General features: G+C 50.1%; 1 protein-coding gene across 1 annotated transcript in view; it reads left to right on the top strand.

The window, feature by feature from the left end:
- Nucleotides 1-10,673: 10,673 nt before the first annotated feature.
- Nucleotides 10,674-25,019, top strand: part of LOC133340803 (serine/threonine-protein kinase Sgk2-like) — a 51,864-nt gene continuing 37,518 nt past the window's right edge. The window contains 4 exon segments of the mRNA XM_061549211.1: nucleotides 10,674-10,691; nucleotides 10,693-10,854; nucleotides 16,845-16,928; nucleotides 18,347-18,419. Coding sequence (XP_061405195.1) covers nucleotides 10,674-10,691; nucleotides 10,693-10,854; nucleotides 16,845-16,928; nucleotides 18,347-18,419 — 337 coding nt within the window.

Raw genomic sequence — 25,019 nt, forward strand, 5'->3', positions numbered from 1 at the left:
ACCGCCAGGGAAGATGAAACGAAAACGGGTCCCGACAATTTGATATCACCAATGCAAATGGACGCCCTAATCTGACCGATAATGCCCAACGATCCCCCGTTAGCGGCGTAAAATGGCACATCCACCGGAAGAAGCGGACGACATTGTACCGGGAGAATATTATAAATGAGATCCGAAATAATAGTCGCCGATGCCCCCGTGTCCACTAACACCCTGACCTCGACCCCATCAATCGATCCGGTAACGACGGATGAACCCGCTGAGGCAGCCACTATTCTGTGCCCCAATTCCGACCATTTAATGTCTCCCCGGTCCCGGCCGAACCCCCCTCTCCGAACCGAATCCCCGAACTCTACTCGGCTCTCCCTCGTCGCAACGCGACGACCCATACGTGTCGAGTATGCGGGCCAAGCATGTGAGGTGCCGCGACTTGCCGGGGTTTGCAGTGATGACTTGGGGCCTTGGTCGTCGTCCAGCCGAGGTCCCATGGCGCGCTGACGTGGGGCGCGGCAACCGGAGGCCACGTGGCCACGAAGGCCGCAGTTATAGCAGGTGATGACAGTAGTCGGAGATCTCGGTTGCTCCAGCTTGCGGGCCGCTCGCAGAGGCGAACGACCCCCCGACCTCCAGTCCCCCGCTCGTCCCGAGATGAACGCGTCCTCTCGTGGGCTGACGACTTGGGGCACGGTGTCAACCGGACCCGGAGTTGAGGCCACGGCAGCGTTGCAGACGACCCCCTGCTTTCGTTGAAGGACCTCGTGCGCTTGCATGCTCGTGGCGACCCGTAATGAAGAAATATCGGTGTCGTCGGCCGTGTTGATGGGGACCCCCAGGTCCTGCGCCAACTTGAGCAGCTGCTCCAAAACCATCGCATCTTGGCCCTCCTCGTCCATACGAGGGAACGCGGCGTCAGCGAGAGCGAGCAACGCCGTGCGGTAGGCGAGCACGGTCTCCGTGTCCGCCTTCCGTCTTGCGTAGAAATGATGGCGGCACGCCGAGGGAGGACCGTAGACTTTGGCCATGAGAGCCAGCGCATCCTTGAGCGTGGAGCGGTCCGACCTGCGTGCGGACGTGAAGGCCGCGAGCGCGTTGTCGTCCAGCATGGCAGGCAGTGCCCGCAGTGCCGTAGCGTCGGACCAGGCGGACATCTCTTGATGCGCCAAAAATCTGCGCTGAAATTGGCTCCAATCCCCGCCTTCCGCCTTGAATGCTGACAACGTGGGAAGGCGCTGCTGAAAGATAAAGTCGTCCTCCTCCTCGTGCTTCCTCTCTGTTCCCCCGTCGGTGTGTAAGATGGCGGCCCCAGTGGCGGGTGTGTGATGGCGGTCCGCCGCGCGCGTTGGTGACGTCAGCGGCCGCGCATGGAGAACCGCTGCCACGTGGTGATGGCCGTTCCCGCCAAAAGTTGGAGCGGATGAAATGGCGGGAATCGCCAAATCGTTTTGGCGGGAATCTGCAGGGCGACCCTGTAGCACGTCGGCCGCCGTCCCCGCTCCTCCCGACGAGCTGATCTCCGCCAAGATGGACGCGGCGGCGAGCAGCAGCTCCCCCAGACGGGAGTGTGCCTCGCGAAGCACGGTGTCAGTCCCCCGTCGCTCGACCGGCGCCGTCGGTGGATCCTGCCCCGTGGGCAGCTCCTCTTCCTCACCCCCTGATGCCCGCTGGCCCGCGTCGTCGAGGTTGTCCTCGTGGTCAATCCCGTGGGTCCGACGGTTCCTCCTTGTATCCATGCTTGGAGGACCGTTTCACTTCTGACGCCAGTTGAAGTATGGGAATTGACGGCAGGAACTTCTTGACGGGTAACACACTTTTATTAAATCCTTTAGGTATCACAATACAACGTGTGGTCTCTCTTCTTCCTCCGACACACTCCACTAATCTCGTGTAAGCTCTAGGCCTCTGGCTACACCCGATACCCTTGACTCGTGTAGACCCTATGCCTCTGGCTACACACAATATACTCGACTCGTGTAAGCCCTATGCCTCTGGCTACACACAATATACTCGACTCGTGTAAGCCCTATGCCCTGGCTACACATAGTACATTCGGCTCGTGTAGACCTATGGCTACACCCACTACACTCGCCTCTGGGTTACACAGAGTCCCGGTCCCCTTAGGACAGCGGGGCTAGGTACCGCAGGGCTCTAGGTCTTCATCCCCGTCTTCCTTCTTCGCTGGTTACACACTGCCCTTACGCCTGTGTGCATCCCCTTTTATAGCCCCTGCTCACGAGGGACGGAGCTGATGCGGCGTCGACGTGAGCGTCGTTCCTTAATGACCCAATCACGACGCACTCTCTCTACGATCCGCTTTCCCCAGCGCGTGTTAACATTACTCCACCAATCACACTGCGCTGCCACCTGATCACTCCCTCTCAGCGCGTCACCGCCCACAGCCAATCGGTACCCCGTAACCCACGACCCCGCGCTGACCCCTGATCCTCCACCGTCAGCGCGCGTCACCACCTACACAGCCAATCATCACGCACTGTGCCTACGATCCTTAATCCCCGCGCGTATCACCTCTACACATACATAGGTTATGTGATAGGGAGACACCGTTGGTTTCGGTTCGCACGCCGCTGGAATCGTGATCCTGAGTTCGATGTCTGGATTTGGCCGTAGTAACAATCAACACGATTCTCAACGGGAACGTTTCTTAAATGGGTACACCAGGAGTGGCATAAGGAGTGTGGGCAGACAGGGGGTGCCTTGCCAAAGCTACAAGTTGGGACCCCTTGTCAACCACCATAAGAGATGCTTTCAACAACAGTGTAAAAGAAAAAAACGTATTTAAGACGCGGTTATTAATTTATTTGTATGAAAATGCTTAATAATGTGATTAGGGAAGAGAAGCCGCGATATATAATAGACCAGGTGCGGCCGTGCGAGACAAATCAAAAATTGGGGCCCCACCTGACCTAGTGCCGTACCTCCTGAGCTGATAATGTCGTCACTACGCCAATGGCGGTACACTTCGTGAAGTCGATCGGCCGGCCGTGTGTGGTGGGGTAATGTGTGGGTACGCCCACCGCTTCCAACACGTCTGGTCAGCGTGAAAGAGTAGAGCAAAACTACTCTGGAGCTCGAGAATAGCGAAACGTACGTGTCTCTCCAGGAAGTGGCAATCTGGCAGTGCCAATATACAATAATCTTGCTCGGAGATTGTGTGTTTTGCTGACCGTACAGCTCACGGATAATAAAGTTCGCTAAGTTTAGCTCCAATAAAAACCATTACAAGCCTTGCAGCAAAGGTATGTTTTATAGGCGCAAGCCAATCTCGTTTATGATCTTCAAATCACCTTGACACTTTAATTATTCAAAAGCCACTAAATTTATGAGATCAAATGCTGAGGTTTTTTTTCTGGGCAAGCAAAAAATGTCTTACCTAATGACGCTTTTATAGGCCCCATAGAGGAGCTCGCTTAGCCAACGTCTTGCTCAACCTCCATAGCTATCGGCCCTGCTGTGTGCCCAAATCCGCATTTACAATCTCTTTGCCAAGGCCGTGGCATGCTATGCAGAGGTAGTATATAGCCACGCGGTTCATGACCCAGCTTTCATTTTTCACACAGTTGTGGGGGCGGGGGGCCCCCCAAATCTTCATCCTCTGGCATGGCTCCTGGTGGCACTACCCACCCACCCACCCACAGGCCCCATGAGCGACACCCCATCTGCCCAGGTACCTGAGAGCTTTGGACCCACTCGGCTGATGAGAGAATACAAATACGTTGGCGTGATTGACACTGAAAATTTTGCACAGGATCAACAGGCAATCGTCGTGCGTAATTTGACACTTGTAACGCGGGTGTTTAAGACTCGGTGACATCACAACCGACGTGATTCATGTGCAAAGGAGATGCTAAAACAATAACGTGATGTAATTTCAGATAATTTTCTCCAGAGTGGGATATTTCGTGAGTATGGAACCTCGTTGAATAGCCTGGCTGTAGGTTTGAGCCGTCAGATACTGGAATCATGATGAAGAGCCGACACCTCGAGATTGTGCAGACTTAAATTTCGATTTGAAGCTTTCGTGACTGCATGGATTCATCTTCTTGGTTCTTTCGGTAAAGTCACGTAGAAGGGAAATAATAAAATAATAAAATAATTAAACATAATCAAATAAAATTCTCACGACGTTTCGGCCACAACGCAAGCAGCCGTCTTCAGGTGAAGAACAGGTCTGTCGGAAAGACAGACTTCAAAACACGCAGGGAGGTGTGCTGCCCAAAAATGGCAGGAAGTCCCGACTCCATTCTGCCTCGCATGCGTGTCATGTGACCACCGCATGACATGTGCAGATCAGTGTCGTGCGGTGAGGTCAATGGCTGGAGAGGCACTGGCTCGTGTCAGAGCCAGATTCACACACTGAGGGGGCGTGGCCTCGCTGAGGGGGCGTGGCCTCACTGAGGGGGGCGTGGCCTCGCTGAGGGGGCGTGGCCTCGCTGAGGGGGCGTGGCCTCACTGAGGGGGCGTGGCCTCACTGAGGGGGCGTGGCCTCACTGAGGGGGCGTGGCCTCACTGAGGGGGCGTATCCTCACTGAGAAGGGCGTGGCCTCACTGAGGGGGGCGTGGCCTCACTGAGGGGCGTGGCCTCACTGAGGGGCGTGGTCTCGCTGAGGGGGCGTGGTCTCACTGAAGGGGCGTGTCCTCACTGAGGGGGCGTGTCCTCGCTGAGGGGGCGTGTCCTCACTGAAGGGGCGTGTCCTCACTGAGGGGGCGTGGCCTCACTGAGGGGGCGTGTCCTCACTGAGGGGGCGTGGCCTCACTGAAGGGGCGTGTCCTCACTGAGGGGGCGTGTCCTCACTGAGGGGGCGTGGCCTCGCTGAGGGGGCGTGTCCTCACTGAGGGGGCGTGGCCTCACTGAGGAGGCGTGGCCTCACTGAAGGGGCGTGTCCTCACTGAAGGGGCGTGTCCTCACTGAGGGGGCGTGGCCTCACTGAGGGGGCGTGTCCTCACTGAGGGGGCGTGGCCTCACTGAAGGGGCGTGTCCTCACTGATGGGGCGTGGCCTCACTGAAGGGGGCGTGTCCTCACTGAGGGGGCGTGTCCTCACTGAGGGGGCGTGGCCTCACTGAAGGGGCGTGTCCTCACTGAGGGGGCGTGGCCTCACAGAGGGGACGTGACCTCACTGAGGGGGCGTGGCCTCACTGAGGGGGCGTGGCCTCACTGAGGGGGCGTGTCCTCACTGAGGGGGCGTGTCCTCACTGAGGGGGCGTGACCTCACTGAGGGGGCGTGTCTTCACTGAGGGGGCGTGTCCTCACTGAGGGGGCGTGGCCTCACTGAGGGGGCGTGTTAGACACGTCCCCCTCAGTGAGGCAGATGTGATAGCTGCCTCCCCTGGTGCTTTTGCATTGCAGTTTCATGACGAGACCAGCGAGCCTAAATATCTTTATACACATACGTGAAATAAGTTACCTGGAGTATGGAAGGCGAGGACTTGAAATGAAGGGGTCTACAAACATTACATTGGTGACATACTGAGATAGTAACAGGCACGCGCTTATTGCCCGCGCTCCATCCAGTTACTGAGGGGTTGCGCAATCAGAGGGGAGGCTGAGCTCGTCGCTGCCTCACCACTCGTCTCTTCCTGTATTTGCAGCGGAGCTCCGCAAATTTGGCGATTTTGACTATAAAAATGATTGTAATCGTACAGCAATGACATTTATAACACAGATCAGTGGGAAAATCGTAATATTTATTTAATTTGATTATTCTTTTTTTTCGTAACAGCTATTTTCATTGGAGTATGACAGGCGAGGTTCTGCCTCCCCTGCCTCCCCTGACCGCACGTCCCTGATGTACAGGCAATCCTCAACTTACGCACCTTTGTGGTACGCCATTTAGGAATGACACGCGATTTGTATTTAGACCTTTTGTTGACATACGCGAGGCAATTTTGGGAATAACATCATCCGCAGCGTGACACATGCCACCTTAGCCTGGCACCGCGTCTCAATGGCGTTGCCAGCAGCCAGTGCGGTACGATAACTCGTGTGCTATGCTGAACAACATTTTTTCCCTTTGTCTCGCGTCTCTCATTGTGATCGTGTGCTGTAAAGTTGTCTTGTATTGTTGTGTACATGTCCACGTGTTGCGTGTGTGTGTACACGTGTTCCTTGTGCGTGTGTGTACACGTTTTATCTGTGCGTGTACACATGTACACACACGCAGAACATGTGTACACACACGCACGGAACATGTACACACACGTGTGTTCATAGAGGCTAGGTGAATATAGGCAATTATATCTGCGAGTGTGAATGAAACCCCCTAACCCCCTCCTTTACCATTATTTCTTATGGGAAAATTGCTTTTGACGTCACGCAATTTTGAGATACAAGCACTTTTTCAGGAACGCATCTATCGCTTATGTCGAGGAGTGCCTGTGCAATGTTCTCAGCCTTGTCCAGAACACCAACTCAATGGAGCTGTACGAGTGGCCCGTCTTGTTGTTTAAGGCCACCAGATAAAAACAGAGTTGAAAATGTGGCCGTTCCCACAAGCAGCAGTGCAACAGACAACCGTAGACTTAGTTTTACAATCATTAGGCCTCATCACATCACTGCCACTCTGTGCCTATTGAGAGCCCATACATGGAGAGGGCTTACCTCGGACACCCTATAGGAACCCCCCTTAGCACTTATCCAATAGGCAACACTTTCCGCAAATGATGAGAAACTCATGAACACAGGATCACCTCACCCAGCAGTGCCGAGAAATCCCGTAACTCTTTCCGAAGCCGCTCAGCGAGCACACAGCGAGCAGCCCAGGTGGAGCCTGGAACTTCGGAAACTCACTGCTGTGCATTGTCCGAGGCAAAGTTGCTGGAGACTGGCAATTACATGCCCGTGTGTTCCACTGCTTGGATAGTTCACCTTGATAGTGCGGGACCCTGCTTGGCAACACATTCATGCACGTGCATTCTTTACTGGCAGGAACCTCCTGGTTCCACTAGCCCACAGGGGATTATTGTGTCCGTCCCTCCGTCGTGCAGGGAGGGGCTGGGTGGGGAGGGGAGGGTGAGGAGGGGCTGGGTGGGGAGGGTGGGGCTCGGTGGAGAAGGGAGGGTGTGGAGGGGCTGGGTGGGGAGGTGAGGGTGGGGAGGGGCTGGGTGGGGAGAGTGGAGCTGGGTGGGGAGGGGAGGATGGGGAGGGGCTGGGTGGGAAGGGTGGGGCTGGGTGGCGGGTGGGAGTGGTGGGGCTGGGTGGGGAGGGGCTGGTCACCCCGTGGTGCCCTTATAAAACTCAACGTTTAACCTACTCACGCCGGCTTGTGCCCGCCCTCACAGTCGGGCATATTTGCGGAATACACCACGCCGCCGTTGACCCTGCAGGCCATTGACCGAGCAACCCAACGTTCGTACCAGCTCCCTCCGCAGGAATGTGTTTACGAGAGTGGGCTTGTGTGTGTGTGTGTGCTTGGTTTCACCAGGCTGGATTGTGTGAGGAGCTCAAAGGTCCTTGAAATATCTGTAAACTGTCTCTCATCGGTGAGCTCCTCTGACAAGTGAGGCTGCGTTGGCTGGGTCATGTAGCCCGCATGCCCAGCCACCGCATGCCCAAGCAGCATCTGATTGGTCAGATTGAGGGAGCTAAACAGGTGCGGCACGATCTACAGAAGAGGTGGGCTTAAGTGGTACAGAAGGATGTGGAGATGAGTGAACTTGCCGAAGACTGGTACCAGCGGTGTCAAGATCAGCCTTCATGGATATGGAGGCAGTCGCCCTCTAACGACAGCGGAGGGAAGAGTGCTCACAACAACGAGCGGAGCCCTGGGTGTCTAAAGTGCAGCTAATTGTCACAGTAGGGGGCACAGCTGGTGCATCTGCCAATCATCTCAGTCAGTCAATCCATAGGACCTGGGTCTGTCCCATTCCTCTAAATTGAAGATGTAATTCTTTGGAACTGATTTTTTATCTTTAGTTTGTTGTCCTTCCCCCCCCACCTCCGATGAGCATGGTTGGCTACGTACGGTGCTAAAGAAGTTCAACATACGTACGTACATTATCTCCAACGAGCAAGCCTTTTACATCATGGGACCTCCTTTGCCAGTACCAAAATATGAGAATAGGTTTTCACCTCTTTGCTGGCAACAAAACAGGTGTTAAGATGTTAAAACACCAAACTGAAACCTTTTACAAGGAATCATGTCCGCATTAACCACAATACTTGTGGTCAGAATGCAAACCAAAAACATACTCTGATAATATATGCATTGTCTTTGAAACTGATCGGCCCACGCCAACCTATTGAGACAGACTGAGCAAAACCTGGCACATTCATGGGCCAATAATCCAAACAGGGTGACCTTTGAATTTAGAGAGAAATAAAAAAGAACACGTGACAAAGTCTGTCTCCGTGCCGGCGTGAACCCACGGCTGCGCGTGCGCTGTAGAACGCAGCGTTTTCTGTAGTCAGCAAATTCTCTCGCATCTGCGGTGGATTCCTGTGGCCCTGGAAACCCCATTTGACCCTTTGGGCTTGCCCACTCTGAAAAATGTTTTGGATGTTTTTCACCAATGATATCCTAACCGTGTCATCATCGTGATGAGAACAAATACATGTCCTAAAACTCGGCAGAGCATCGCACCATATCAGGGAATGGTCTCGGAAAATAACAACACAGTCTCACCGAACATCTGTTACTTAATGCTAGATGGCATTCCTTTACGTTTTGAAGAGTGAATGTCCATACATTGTTTTATGTGGAAGGAAATCTCTCACATTCTTTTTCGTGACTTGCTATCCACGATTATGTCCTCTGCACATGAGCACCTTTCAGTTATCCATGATGTTGTGGATAATAGGGAAAAGCAAATTGAGTTTTGGGCAGGTGCCAAATTAATCTCAAGATTAGACTTTGCGCCGACCGTGAGATCTAGCAGAACGAAGTAAGTGATGGCGAGAGGTGTGATCTCATTTCATTTCAGTTTTCATCTATTTGGTATCGCCCTGTGAACATTTCGGCTCTTGAATCGGGTGCAACCGCAACAAACAAAAAACAAAAACATGAACAAAAAACATCTTAAAGTGACTCTGTGACTATGTGCAAACAGAAAATCCAAGAAAAGACAGCAAAATATTGCAGGAAAAGCACCGTACACCAACGTTGTGTGCAAAAATCCCACAGCATTAGCTGTGATGACCTCAGTGGTTAAACTCGCCCCCTGCCATAGCAATGTGGAATTGCCACCGCTGGCTCAGAGCTGAAAATATGATATGAGCACTGCCCCAGTGCTCACTGGAACAGAAAACAACTTGGACTCTTGGTGCGCTTTGTGAAGGTGCACCGATGCGCAGGAGCTGAAGCTGGTGGATCACCCTTTCATGAAGGTGAATAACAATCATCCTCATTAAAGGCACCATCTTATTTAAAGATAATTTCTATGAAATGCATTTTAAACAAAGTTTACATAGGGCACATTTATTTCTCTTGTCGGGTAAATGGTTCCAATGACAATATTGAGGTCGATAATGGTTACGATGAAATAAAATGTTGATGACAATGCATACTTGCTGTACTGACAAACCCATACGCACACACACAACAACAACAGCAACAACAACCAGTATTTTCCACTGAGTGGCAGTGATGTCACCACAGTGCTTGTGCTAGTATAGTGGTGTCAAGCATAAAGTAGAGAGGACATTATATCCTGAAGCCTCATAAGGATGACAGCAGATCCCATGAGCACGTTTGCCAGGTGTGGAAACTCCTCCAACCTTCTTTACACTGCCGAATGACTCATGGAGAGTTGAGGAGACGGGGTGTTTGACGACACAAAGTACCCAAGTAGGTGCTTTGTTGTAATCGTGTTGACGGCAAGGCACCAACTCTTCTACATTCAGATGCAGAGGCTCCAGCGCCTCAGAGTGAGCAGCAATTACCAGGTTATCAGCGTACGTAACATGGCTGTCCAGTAAGGAGCCGTAACGTTGCCGCACTCGGCACATAAACTGGCCACGCATTTTATCAATCTACGATGGAATTCACTTGTAAATCCTTGTTACGCTTTTCAAACTACGTAATAAAAAAGCCGAATAAGGCTAGGGACAGAGAACACCCCTGTCCCACCACGATGTGAACAGGTATTTCCTTGAATGCTGTGCCCATGTAACTTTACCGAGGTTTGCCCACTATCATGAAGGTCTTTCTTGACCGTGAGCAGTGCACAGGGATTCTGAGAGCGTGAGTAAAAATGCAAGGTTCAGGCATCTGGATGTCCAGGTCAATGAGACAGTCGAGGCGTCCCTAGCAGACAGAGAAGCTAACGGAGGAGTGACAACCAAAGAAAGAAGCGTGCTTGAGAGGACATCGACAACAGAGATGGAGCAGTGAAATCTGCTCATGTGCAGGAGCTAAATGGATTGTTTGTGAGACCGCGAGGGTTGGCGTCGGCTTTGGGAGGCCTTCATCCCGCAGCGGATAGATCACGGCTCACGACACTGGAGGTGGCGCATCGCAATCAACGTGACGTCGAGAGTTTGTTTTACTGTTGTCAATTCCGTATCAAGTTCAGCAGCAAGTTTTACATAAAAGAGATGGGCGGGCGCCATGGAGAGCGGGCGGAGCACGCCGCACGCTCACCGATAAGGCAACGGTTTGGCTACCTCGGCCGGCCAAAGGTCGCTCCTCAACAACACCATGGGGGGGGGGGGGGCGGGTGAATGACAGAGCGGCCCCTTTTGCACCTGCGACCCACCGCCACCTCCTCCACGACCTCGGGGAGGCGGGTCGACACCACGGCGCACACCACCGCCGCCGGCCGCCGCGACAACAAGCGCCATGGGCCTCGCTGCCGAAATCCACAGCACAGAGGAGGTGTGCGAAGGCAGCAAGCGCTACACGGTAGGTCCCCGTGGGGTCTCACTGACTGGCGTCGGCGCTTGAGATGATGATGATGCGAGGTGAGGTGAGGTGAGCCGCGTTGGTTTCCACGCTCCTTGTTTCACAGCTCAGATTTCTCACCAAGTGTATTAGGTTTTTTCGGTAAAGTCACGTAGGTATTTTTACCTACGTGACTTTACCGAAAAAACCTAAGAGTATGAATTCTTGCTGTCACGAAAGCTTCAAATCTAGAATTAAGTGTATTTTGGGCTGCCGGTTGGCTGGAGTGGGCACGTGACCAGCAACCACAGCCACAGCAAAAGGTATACTGGATGTGGTGTGGTGGTGGTGTGCCGGGCGTGGGAATGTTTTACGGGTTGCTGATCCGGGACAGACACGGCTGAAAAGTTGGCCCTGACTTGTCTTCTCGAAAGGTGGCTGTGACCTGTGTCATATATTTGTGGGTTTGCATGCAGTGAGTGAAAAAAAAACCCTCTTACGTATGTTTGTTTGTTGAACTTCGTTTGCACCGTACGCTAATCGGAGTCGGTTTAATGCTTATGGATGTGTCGTTACGCGAATGAGGTTAACATGCTGATCCTTTCATTCATATGTTTGACCCAATAATTTGCCTAGTTGAGCTCATCGGCCCAAGTGCTGGCTTGCTTATCTGCTTTTTTCTATTGACAATAGCTCAGCACGTGTCATACGATGGATGGGTCTCGCATAGATGGGGGGGGGTGATTACATGCATGTGAGCACCGCTCTGGCTGAAACCCAGCACACACATCATTGATTTTCATTCACCTAAGATTTTGGCAGAAAGGGCCCTCGAAGTAAATTGATGGTCGTTAAATCCCCAAACCTCAACGGCGCTCGTCATATTGAATGTTCTTGTGAATGTTGGCCGAATCGGAGGCCGTGAATCCCCAGCACTGTGCTTGGGCCCAACGAGATCCTGCAATGTGACCCAGGTTTGAGTCCATCTCTGACAACGCAAGATGCTCGACCATGTCAGCCCCGTCATCACTATATGCGTACTCAATAACCACCGCGTTAATGCCACGTGTTTAACTTAATTCAATCTTGCCCTACTCACCCTACAGAGCACGATTGAGCAATTGCCGAGGTGGGTAATAAAATATCACAATAATTGTAACATTTAATAATAGTAACATAACGTAATTTACAACCATCTGTCAATCTATTGCTGGATGAATGCCTCCCCCACACTCTGTCATTCATGGCCGTTTGACCATACTTCACCACGCTGGTTCATGCAGGTTGGTGATGGGCGGGGGGAGTTTTGGGAAGCCCAGGACCAGTTCAGGTATCACCACTGATGTTTAGCCGTGGGTTCAAAGTACGGTGATCTAACCACTGCCCCACTGCTTACCTCCTCAAAACAAGGTCATAATCATCCGACAACTTGCAATTCGCAAGATCATAACAGCAGGCCGCCAGAATGACCCAGGGTATATCATTTACGCTTGTTCTGCCTTTGACCGAGCTGACTCTAAACAACGTAACTTGTGTGTAACCACAAACATTCCTTCGTGCGAAGCCGCACACTCTTGTCTGCCGTGGGTGACCGCGGGCACGAGGTCGATGTTTTGTTGGGCTCGGCAACTCTAAATGCCAAGAGTTCAAAGTGCCACGTCTCGAGGCAGGCCAAGAATTAGGTTCAGTTACCTAGTCAGCAACCCACCGATAATCAATTAGCTGTCTCATGCAGAACTGCAACATTGCCAATTATTTACATTACACAACTTTAGCACACTTAAATGTATGAAATAAAAATTATAGCAGACTAAAAATGCAAACGTCATAAACATTTTAGCATTCACAATTCACGGGCTGATTTCAAATCAAGTGAGAGGCCACCAATAAAAAATATTATTTGAATAGATTTGGTGTTCGTGCTGTTCTCATAGATAGACCAAGGCGATCATCATTGTCGGCAGCCGTCACACAGCAATGCATTCCCTACCGAGTAATTGCAGCTCATTGTTCAAACGTGGACCATGACGCTGGCACAAAAATGGCCTTCTCCCTTTTGAACCACATCGCAGGATCTGTTAACACCCACTGTGAGGCAGCCGGCGTGTATCTTCCTGCTCGTGAACGTGCAAATAATAACCAGGGAGGCCTGCCGGCTTTGAACTGGGAACCTCTGCAGCAATCAGCGAATGCGCTTTTCCTGGGTCATTTAGCGTTGAAATGAAGAGTCCGCTGACGATGATTTCATTGCCTGTATCGACTGTTTGACGAGAGAGTTTAGCCAAATGGGTGGAAATACACTTCAACAATTCAGATGCAGAAATAGCCCCCCCCCCCCCCCCGGTTTACGGTCAGGGATGCATTCTAAAAAGGTGCGAAGACGAATATCGAAACGCCGTCAATCAAAGCAATCACCAAAATACTGCACGTCAATAAGATATTGTACTCTACGTCACGGTGTATTTCTTCGTGCGCGATACGGAGTAGTTTGTGTACATGGAGGGGCTTGGGGGTGAAGGCTGAGAGACGACGGGTGACGGCGTGGGGGTCGAGGCGACACAAATCGTGTGGCGGTGTCAATAACAAAGTGACGCCGCATCTGCGAAATGCCTTCTTGGTGTTCTCTGGTCTGACACCGGTGAGACGAGGCCCTAGGGAAGGCCGCTGCCTCTGGTGTAGGAACAATCAGGTTCAAAGACAATGCAATTTAGTATCAGGGCATGTTTGATTTGCATGCTCACCACAAGTACGTGTGGTTAATGCCAACCCTGATATCTATTTGGTGCTTGCACATCATAACACCGGAAAGGGTAAATCTGTTCTTATTTTTACACGCTTTCTATTAACTCACTCTGGCTGTTGTTGTCGTATCCTCAAATCTTGTAACTCAATTTTAACCCACTTCCCAATGTGGTATCGACTGCACACTTGGTATACTTGTGTCATACTGATGACAATACTATATTCTATCATAAAAAATTTTAACAATCTTTTTTACGTGTTATGTTTCGGCTTGGGTCTAATTGTCCACGCTCAACTGACGTTGGCTGTAAATCACCACGTGCCCCCTTACGTTGTGGCAAGCTTCGGGGCCACTTCCTGGAGTCGTGGAGTTCGTCCATTACTAGTACGGTACATTTCATTAAAGCGTGTTTTAAAAAAAGGTTTTTTAAATATTACTTATTTCATACTTTGATACTGGCAAAAATGGTCCCATTATTGAGATAAACATTATTTTTCAACAGTCACCCTCTTTGATAATTGGTTTTTTACCCTTTAATCTGGAAGCAAAAATGACACCTTTATACAAGGAGTCATGTTTGCATAGACCACAATACCTGCAGTCGTAATGCAAACAAAAAACATAACTCTGATAATGTATGCACTGTCCTTGAAGTTGATTGGTCCACACCCGAGACAGCTTTCCTTAGAGCCTAGTCTCACATGGTGTTGGACCAGATGACGCCAAAAGGCGCACAACTCAAAGACAATGTACCATCAATGCAATCCTCATAATGATCTTGCAGCTTTTGGATTCCCTCACAGGATGCAACTTTTGTTTCAATGCTGTCCACGCAAACTTCCCCTTCAATGCAGGGCACGGGTTTGAAAGTGGCTGGGTGCCAGCATCTGGAGAATGGGCAGGACGCAGCGACGGCTCCTCACAGTGGCGGCACTCGACGACAATTGGGGCCCTTGGCGACTTGTGCAGTGCACGAGGCCTTGGTGGGGGTGGGGGGGCATTGTCATGCAGGAGCTGGTTGCCGCTCTCCGCCGATTGACCCGTGGAGCCGTAATAGAGGTTTCTTTGGGGTTAAATCACGTAAATATAAATGTGTCGTGAGAACCCGTCACCACCCGGCACAGCCAATTCGTAGGGCTTGTCACGTACGTAAACAAAACATGGCAATTCGTTACTAGTACAGCACACCGGTGTGTTGGAGAGTAAACCCACAACTTTTACAATTTTAGTACCGCGACGTTTCACCGGTAATTACAAGCAGTCGTATCAGGCGACATCCATATTTGTGGAGACATCCCCCTATCTTGGTCTTAAATAGAGGGACTAAGCGAGCCTGCGACATGGAGCTGCCACCATCCCCTTGCGTAGCATGAAGTAACCACGTGTGTGTGTGTGTGGCTAAAGCACAGCAAGTTGGCACAGTAGGGGGCATAGGTGGTGCATCAGCCAGTCATCTCGGTCATCTCGGTCAGTCGACCCGTGGCACCTGGGTCTGCCCCGTGACCTCCTGCCAGCGGGCGTTCGACACTTCACGTGGCCTCGAGATGCACATGGCCTGGCACAAGCGTCGTGGTGACGTCACCGCCACTTAGTGGCGAATGGCGGTTGTTGTTGTTGTGGGTGTGTGCGCGTGGCCACTAAACTGTCCCCTTCGTGAGCTCTGCGAGACTATTGACGCTGTAAACGTGGCGGAGGGCGGCCGTAAATCTTTGCCATGGGCCCGATCTGGGCCCTGGGTCTTCGTGACACCGTGAAAGCTCCTGGCGGCAGGAACTTGAGCTTCTATTCGTGCGGTTAAGTTGCCATTACAGCCACTCACTGGGTGAGACGGTGTACATCGATTCATATTTGCCAGGCGGTAATTACCACAGCACTCCGCCCACCTTAAGTGCTTGTGCGAGTTGCAAAACCTCGTGACATTGGAAGTTTCCCAGGCGCTGCAGTGAAAATGAATGTGGAGCGGCACTTCAGCATTCACGACGGGGGTGTATGTTAAAGGGATCTATGTATAAAAGGGAGATTTGTGATTATGTGTGTCTGTTCAAAATGTTTAGCGTACTTCCCGACATGCAACAAACTTGAAAATTGCCATGTGGGTACTTTGCAGACTGTACACCATGCAAACATTATAAAAATAGACTTTCGTATTTGGGGGGGGGGGGCGCAATAATGCATTTATTTTGCACGGCAAGTGAGCTGTGACGTCACATCTGTCATGTGACCCGCGTGCGAGCGAGGTCTTGCGATACGAGTAGTACGTGTAGACGCTTTGTCTGCCGAGCGTCACGTGATCACAACTGATATACGAGTGCTTTGGATTACAAACACATTTCCGGAATGAATTATGCTCGCAATCCAAGGTTTTACTGTAACTGGTGCGGTGTGTGAACATCGCCACTGGGGAGACAAAGGCGGCCGGGCGTGGTGAATCCAAGTCCCGGGCGAAGCCGGGTAGTAAAGCTCGTTTGTTATAATTATTTTTCAACTTGTGTTACCCGAGTTGCATTCCTGGCCTTTAGACATTGTCAACGTTGGCATCTGGGACTTAAAACCTTGCGTGCATGTGGATGGGGTGGGATGGTGTTGGCCTGATCCGTCGCGATGTGGACCATGCTATCGGGCGAGAGCTGTAGAAACTGCACGTGTGTGTGGTGCGTGCGTGCACACGTTCATGTGTGTGTGTGGTGCGTGTGTGTGTGTGGTCCGTGTGTGTGGTGCGTGCGTGCGTGCACACGTTCGTGTGTGTGTGTGGTGCGTGTGTGTGTGTGTGTTGCGTGTGTGTGTTGCGTTCGTGTGTGTGTGTGGTGCGTGTGTGTGGTGCGTGTGTGTGTGTGGTGCGTGTGTGTGGTGCGTGTGTGCACACGTTCATGTGTGTGTGTGTTGCATGTGTGTGTGTGTTGCGTGTGTGTGTTGCGTTCGTGTGTGTGTGTGTGGGGAGCGGTAGTGTAATGGTTAGCGCTGCGCTACGAACCCAGGGATGCGAAAACAATTCGCTTATCGTGGTGATTCCCACTCACGGTCAATACCAATAACGATTATCTGAACTGGTCCTGGACCTTCCCTGGGTCGACTGCCTCAAATGAGTAATTGTTGCGGTGTGTAAGCCTCGCCGCTGGGGAGACAAAGGCAGCTGGGCGTGGTGCTGACCACCCACCCCCTCGTGTGCCGTGCCGGCCTTCATAGGTGCTACTCGCTAACAGCACTTGCCCCAACAGTCTGTTAAGGCTACACGGGGGATCTTTGTCTTTGCGTGTGCGTGTGGCGGCAGGCGTTCAAAGTGGTGGTGACACAAGAGGGCTCCTCCTGGTCCGTCCTCCACAAGCACACGGAGTTCAGCCACCTCCACACCGTGGTACGCGCCGCACCGCCCTACACGATAGCGGTGTCCAGAGAGTCTGGCTTTGAATGGCATTGGAAGACAGCGACAGGGCCGTGGGTGGTGCCGCAGGTCATAAAGGTTGTTCAAGCTTAAATAAAAGCAGGCCTGGGGCAGGGTATGCGTTGGCTATCATAAAGGGATGATGACGATGGTAAGTACAAAAAAATTCGGAGTTGCAGCCGTTGAATGGAAGACGTCGAAGGGGGCGTACACTGAGGAGACGGAGCGATTCAATAATTTAATGTGCGGGTGGATTATTGAGGGTTGTTGGCGGTCACTTGCTAGTTTCAGTTTCATTCATTTGGTAAAGCCCTGTGAGCCATTCGGCTCTTGAATCGGGTGCAACCGCAACAAACAAAAAACAAAAACATTAACAAGAAAACATCTTAAAGTAAATATGTGACTATGTGCAAACAGAAAAATCCAGGAAAAAACTGCAAAATAATATTCCAGAAAAAGCACCGTACACCAACGCTGTGTACAAAAATCCCAGTGGGATGCAAGTCAAACAGCAACAACAACAACCACAAGACAACTTAGATTAAAGGATCATTGCTAGGCCTTCATCCATCAGCGGATTGCTCATGGCTGATGATAGACAGTATGCGGCCACCAGGCAGGTGGATCAATCCAAAGCATCGATTCTGTGTTCAATCGATTCCGAAGTTGGATAGACGTCATGGGAGAGATCCAGGTGTTATGGATTTTGTTGGTGGAGATAGCTGGCGGACGCACCACCTGTGCTCCCCACACCGCGCCCACCTCACTGTGCATGAGCGACTCTCATTAGCACCGGGTCGAGGGAGCGAAACAGCCGCCGGAGGGTGAACTTCACATCACTGATCAGTCCTCTGGGTTGGTGAATGTTGCAAGGATAGCGTGGACGTGGGAACATAGGAGTACAATGCAGCAGTGTATTTTGCTGCTGCACTGACCTCTGTAGCCTACAGCATGGGCCCCGCAGCTTGCAACACCGGCTGTGCATGGTAGTTGGCCCACCCAAGGCTCAAGAAGCCCTGCTGAGCTTCTGAAATACGACGGGAGTATGCACATTGCGGGTGCTGAGAACAATTTGTGGCCGACGAAGGGTTTCAGAATTGCACAGCAATGCGACTCGCTGGACAGATGAACACAAAACTACACAGTGTTGTCAGTACCAGTGTCAGCACTTCGTTTCGATGCTGACATCTCAAAGAAGCCCGCCAAGATGCCCGATGTTTATATTATTGCTACCTGCAGACCGGTATAATCGTGCCAATGTGGTTAACGGTGAACTTCAGTCTTTGGCGCTGTTCAATATGCCACGTGTTTACTCAGGCACTGTACGGCTTCGTCTTTGTCCATTGCCTTGTTTCGGTATTGATTGTCTTCTCCCTCTCTTCCCGACACAGCTGAAGAAGCAGTTTCCAGAGCTGAATGTGAAACTTCCATCGAAAAGCATCTTTGGGAACACTCTGGACGGAGGTGAGGAGACCTCTTGTGTCTTACGCGTGCGTGTGTGTGGTTAAGATATTTGTTCGACCGTCTGCTGTGGCGATATACTAACTAAACTAAACTTTAGATTTTTCCAGGTAAGGCCCACTGAGCTATTTAGCTCTTTTACAAAAGCGCCACAAATGATAACTCAACGAAGTTGCTTATCATCACGTGCAAAATGTAAGCAGCCAAATACTCTAAACGCATGTTTCTAAATGTGGAGGGGGGCAAACTTTAAATATACAGGCGTCAGAGTCGGATCGAACCCACGATCTCCTGTATACCAGGCGAGGTGGTCAACATCTCACCACCTGTTATTCAACAACTCTGAGGATGGATTGGTGGAGGGATTTTCCACCAAGATCTTTCTAATCATGCACGAGACACCAAACCTGCAGAGGCAGCAAGGTGTGTGTAGAAGACAGTGCAGTACAGCAAATAGGTTCCAAACTGTATAAGTTGAGTGTTCTCCCCTTGTGTTTCTTCCCACGTACGGCAAAAAAATTGTTAAGAAAGGAGTCATCCAGACTTCGCCAAAGCAGAACTCTCAAGAACAAGTCTTGAGACTTCATCGATTTCATTGTTCGAGGAAGAATTATCGTTGCCAGCGCAGCCTTGCTAATTAAGGCATCCAGATGACAACGAGGGCTGAGTCGTGCCAACACTGAACTCACCGAATTCGACCGTCGTAGGATCGCATTCCTCATTAGTCCGAAGGACACACGTAAACACACGCAATATGACGATTGTCGCATCTAAACGACGCAGCAGTAGTTTTATTGTGGCTGATGGCTTGTATAAAATAAACTTTTTTTAATGTGGGGAGATAAATATGGGAAAGCACTGTGATTGATTTTCTTGTTGTTATCCTCCGTAATCCATATTTATTTTAAATGTAATATCACCTCCACTGAAGGGAGTATATGAAAATATTTGTACACTAAAATAAAATGCAAATACAATAAAAACACATTCCTGTGGAGGGAGCTGGTAGGAACGTCGGGTTGCTCGGTCAATGGTCAGGGTCAACGGCGGCGTGGTGTATTCCGCAAATATGCCCGACTGTGAGGGCGGGCACAAGCCGGCGTGAGTAGGTTAAATGTTGAGTTTTATAAGGGCACCACGGGGTGACCAGCCCCTCCCCACCCAGCCCCTCCCCACCCTCCCCTCCCCACCCAGCCCCTCCATGCACGACGGACACAATAATCCCCTGTGGGCTGGTGTTCCTACCAGTATAATGTTTTAAGTAAGAGCCACGAGAAAATCGTGAGTCTTGCACTCCCTCCTCAACACACTGAGGCCCTGTCGCGTGCCGGATCACCGCCGGCAAGGCATTCCAGATCCTTGGGGGGCAGCGCTTGAGAAGACCCAACCTCCCCAGCGTCCAGCGCAAGAGCCGAGGCTGGGAGGGTAGTAGGGTCCTCCTCTCAAGACCATAATGCGATACTGAATGTCGATACTGGTCCTGAATTTGTTTGTGTTGAACTAATGCTGCTGCTAACATGGACTCCCAGAAGGCCTTGCAGCTAATGGCTTGTGTCAAAAGATAGTTTTTTTTTCTTGTAGAGAGACAAACGTGAAAAGGAGTCGTTATTTACATTGTTCGGCCAACCGCTAGAAAAGCCAGACTCTCGATCACGGCCCATGATCAGCATCAGCCTCCACCAGAGTAGCGTTGCTTCTGCCGTTTCTGGAGCGCCGACGCAATGAGTGCAGAACGAGTGCAGTGGGATGAGAATTCTGAGAGCATCGTCGGATGTGTAATTTGAGCCTGCGGAGACTGAAATTGTGCCCACATCTCACAGTGGACAACTGTAAAAACGATGAGGGGAGTTGGTAGAGAGAGAGAGGGGGACAGAGAGTTGTTAATTATTGACGAGAGGGGGAGCAGGGATATGTTTTTATCATCGCGTTCACCTTCCATCGATTTACCAGGGTCACGTTTGGTACCTGCGGTGGCACTCGTGAGGTGTGCTGGAGTGGCTGTGGTCGTGGCGATGTTCGTCATTAGTGCAGTGACTGAGAGGCCAAGATGTGGGGATGAGCGCCCTACATTGGAAGTTCTACCAACAACCGATGGTTGCAATGACAACGATTTGTTTTTGATAGAGCACCTTGACGTCTTGGAGCCGCGTGACACCACGATAAGCGAATTGCTGTGTGCAATCCCAATTGATGGTGATGATGGTGGTGGTGGTGAGGCTTTCAAAGTGTTAACGAAGTCAAAACGCTGCTTTTCATGAGCCCATTAGAAGCCCACCAGTCGATACAGAAGACCTCATGCTTCATCGATTAAAACCAAGCCTGAGATTTTTTACCTCAAGGTTGGTCCGCACCTGATGAGTGATCAGTTGCACAACCAGTTGCTCACATCGGAGACAGGCTCCAACCTTCAAGCGGCGATTTTGTCGTGAGGTATTTCACCATCGCTCTCATTTTTAAATAGCGACTGGCCATGATGATCCTGATGTTGGGGGCGGGAGGTGTGGAGATTGGCTTAGACACCTCCTCAACTGCTCGCTCAGCTGTGGGACAAAGCAGTTGAGGGCGATTAGGCCGAACGATTTTCGAGAGCGACGTTCTCGCGGCCCTGGGCCTGGCTGTTATCACAGCATGCCGCCACCCACACAAGAGACCCGCCGCATCGCAGGGCGACAAGTGTCTTTACACGCTTTTATTTAACTCACTCTGTCTGTTGTTGTTGTTGTCGTATCCTCAAATCTTGTAACTCATTTTAACCCACTTCCCAATGTGGTATCGACTGCAAACTTGGTATACTTATGTCATACTGATGACAATACCATATTCTATCATTAAACATAGAAAAAAATTACACGCTTTCTATTAACTCACTCTATTGTTGTTGTCGTATCCTCAAATATTGTAACTAAATTTTAACCAACTTCCCAATGTGGTATCGACTGCAAAATTGGTATACTTATGTCATACTGATGACAATACCATATTCTATCATTAAACATAGAAAAAAAAATTACACGCTTTCTATTAACTCACTCTATTGTTGTTGTCGTATCCTCAAATATTGTAACTAAATTTTAACCAACTTCCCAATGTGGTATCGACTGCAAAATTGGTATACTTGTGTCATACTGATGACAATACTATATTCTATCAAAAAATATATTTTTAAACATTCTTCTTTATATGTTATGCTTCGGCTTGGGTCTAATTGTCCACGCTCAACTGACGTTGGCTGTAAATCACCACGGCCCCTTGCGTTATGGCAAGCTTTGTGGCCACTTCCTGGGGTCATGGAGTTCTGCCATTACGAGGATGATACATTTCATTAAAGCGTGTTTTAAAAAAAAGTATTTTTAAATATAACTTGTTTTTCTCCAGTACCTAAATAGCGCGCGGTACGTATCGCACAATGCTCCCCCGGAGAAGCTCCAACGCCAATTCGCGTGCAGCGAATGTATTTGTTCACAGTGCCACTCAGGGGCGGGGGGGGGGGGGCTACGGACAGACACAGGAGCACAGGTAGCCTGGCATTGTATGCAGATAGGCAGAGGAGTCAACATTATCGGGCTGGAAACCCTCCAGCAGTGTTTGTAGGAAATGCTCGGGGTCAGCTGCTCCCCGTGAGGGCCCCGCTGCAGGGCATGTCGCACGCAGCCCGCTACGCGTGGTGACCCATGGGGGGGGGGGGGCACTATTTAATGCGAGCCTCGTTTGGGAACAGCTAATGATTAACGCACCGTGCGTTGGCCTGTCTGGGGAGCGCCAGGGCCATTGGCGGATTGAGCCGGGGGGGTTGGCGTTGGCCGTGGTGTTGTGCTGTGTCGGGTGGCTGGGGAAGGGAGGGGAGGGTGCTGTTTTTAATCGCATTGCGCCATGCCATTATTGCATGATCCTGATAACAGAGCTCTTAGAAATCTGCACATTCCACTCTGCTCTACTTTGCCGCTCGGAGCGGAGCAGTTCGCTGCTTCTTCTTCTTCTGTTTTAATCTCCACGGGTGTCGACAAAACTTCGCCGCGTCTCTGTTCCACCGGACAGCTCGCTGAGAACGTCTCGTGCTCCTTGGCACAGCGAGTCGATCTCGTGCACGGCCGCTGATCTCGGTAAGTCTCGGGGCGGGTGGGGGGAGGAGGTGACCGGGGTTCACGTTTGCTGCTGAGCGCTTTGTACTTTCAGTCAGTGCGGCTGAGCAAGGGCGACCGGCGCAGTTACGTAAGGCAAATATCTCACCGCGCTCGTGACTTGCTGTTGGACCTATTTACTCAGTTGGCGGACAATTTGTTTGTAGCCCGAATTCCCAAACTTATTTACACTGAAGTATTTTTTTGTTCTTTTGGCGTACTTTGACGAAAAAGGTAATGAGGAACCGATTGGATTGGTGGCTCGGAAGGCCGATGGTGTCACCAGGAGAGGTGCCGAACGAGCGCCGCCAATCCGAGATTCGAATCGAAGTTTCACATATTCGGGTCGGCAGGAGTTCAAAATAAAAAAAATATCGTTCGTTTGTCTAGGGCTTCGCAACGCGTGTACCACGGCAATTACGATGTTTTGCTTAATTCAGGCTCTGTATTAGCTCGGGGGAGGGGGGGGGGTGATTTTTGTCAATTGGCGTATGGATGACAAGTAAGATGTTTCGATTTAAAGCTTTCGTGACTGCAGGGATTCATCTTCTTGGTTCTTTCGGTAAAGTCACGTAGAAGGGAAATAATAAAATAATAAAAATAAAACATAATAAAATAAAATTCTCCCAATAATTTTATTTTATTATGTTTTATTTTTCATTATTATTTCTCACAATAATTGCATTTATTATTAATATTTTATTATTTCCCTTCTACGTGACTTTACCGAAAGAACCAAGAAGAAGTAATATTTTTTTTTGTATTTGCACAGCAATAAGAAATGGCTTCCACGATGTGTGGATGTGGCTGCAGAATTAGATTTGTATTCTTTTCCACGTTTGTTCTCCGTTTCTGCCGACTGAAGGAGTTTTCGATGTTTCTTCCCCCGATGATTGACGGGATGAATCAGGACGTATCGTGCAAAACAAAGCACAGACTGCGCGGTAAGACAGCAGGATGTTCAATTAATTATGAAGGGGTCAAAAAAAAAGCTGAGATGAACGATTGGCCGTGCTTAAGAATCTATAATAAGCGATAGAACCTTAATCATTATCGCCCGGGGCATCGCAATTTGCTCAGCAGTGACATGAAGGTAAATAATTGCATGACGGAATTTGTTACGTTGCAAAAATACCTTAGTTGAGTAAAATATGGAACGCAATGTAATAGATTCAAGAGGTGTGCGCGCATCGCTATTCGTTGTGACCCATCGGCTTTGAACACTGGGTCAGGCTTTTTCTCCTGCTGGATAGCATTTCATAACAAAGGTTTGTTTGGGTAAGATGGCGTATAAATGTGTCACGTGCATTTCCTGCGATCATTCTCTCGTGTTCATTCTCTATTATCTGTCAGGCGAGGCCAACCATTATCTTTCCCATTACCTACGTTTCCACGACGATTGACCCATCAATTTGATCATTTCTAACCCAATAGCAGGGAGGCGCGACGAAAGGCCCCGTGTTGATTGCCAGGATTACCTTCAGTGGATGGTGGACATCATACAGTTGTGGGAAACTTGCAATAAATAAAATATTTAAATGAACGATGTTGACATCACTCCCATTTCATTGAAGCAAATCACTCTCGTCGTCTCTTTTGAACGAATTATCGCATTTGCTTCCCCCCCCCCCTCCCTACAAGCGTTGTCACCCACGATCTTCCGTTGCATTGGCGGATACAAGAAGCTTCCTGCGGGTTGTTCTTTTCTTCTTAAAACAGTCAAGCAACTGTGGGCGAGCCACACCGTTCATTCATTTCAGTTTCATCTATTAGGTATAGCCCTGTGAGCCATCCGGCTCTTGAATCAGGTGCAATCGCAACAAACAAAAACTAAAAAAACTATTCATAACTTTCAAATTTCGATTTAAAGCTTTCATGACTGCAGGGATTCATCTTCTTGGTTCTTTCGGTAAAGTCACGTAGAAGGGAAATAATAAAATAATAAAAATAAAACATTATAAAATAAGACAGCGTCTTCCCGACAGACCTGTTCTTCACCTGAGGACGGCTGCTTGCGTTTGTGGCCGAAACGTCGTGAGAATTATTTTATTATTTTTATTATTTTATTATTTCTATTCATAACTTGTCCAAGATTGTATTTTTCTAAACACACGTTACTCAGATAGATTAATTCTACCTACTGCTTCCGTGTTAATGGATACAACAACAAAAACAACAACCCCAAGATCCTGTAAAGGGTTTCCCCTTCCTGCCTCTGCCATGTCGTCTTGCTCTGCTCTCCTCGCCCACGTCTTGTGCTCCGCTCACTTCAACTCGTACTCTCGGGGTGCACCCACCGCTTAGACAAGCCACGGACGCTCCCTTCTCTGCCGGTGGCTCTCTGCTGCTGGTCAAGACTTTTCTCAGCTACCTCCAATGAACTTGATCCTCATTTCACTCTTCTCTCTCATAAATATAATAACGAACTACTTATTTACCCACACCTGCGATCAGCTGGCTGCGTAGGCTGCGAAAGGAGTTCAAC

This window comes from Lethenteron reissneri, chromosome 10, assembly GCF_015708825.2.
Source record: "Lethenteron reissneri isolate LAM-NWPU_2019-01 chromosome 10, ASM1570882v1, whole genome shotgun sequence".
Classification (NCBI taxonomy): domain Eukaryota; kingdom Metazoa; phylum Chordata; class Hyperoartia; order Petromyzontiformes; family Petromyzontidae; genus Lethenteron; species Lethenteron reissneri.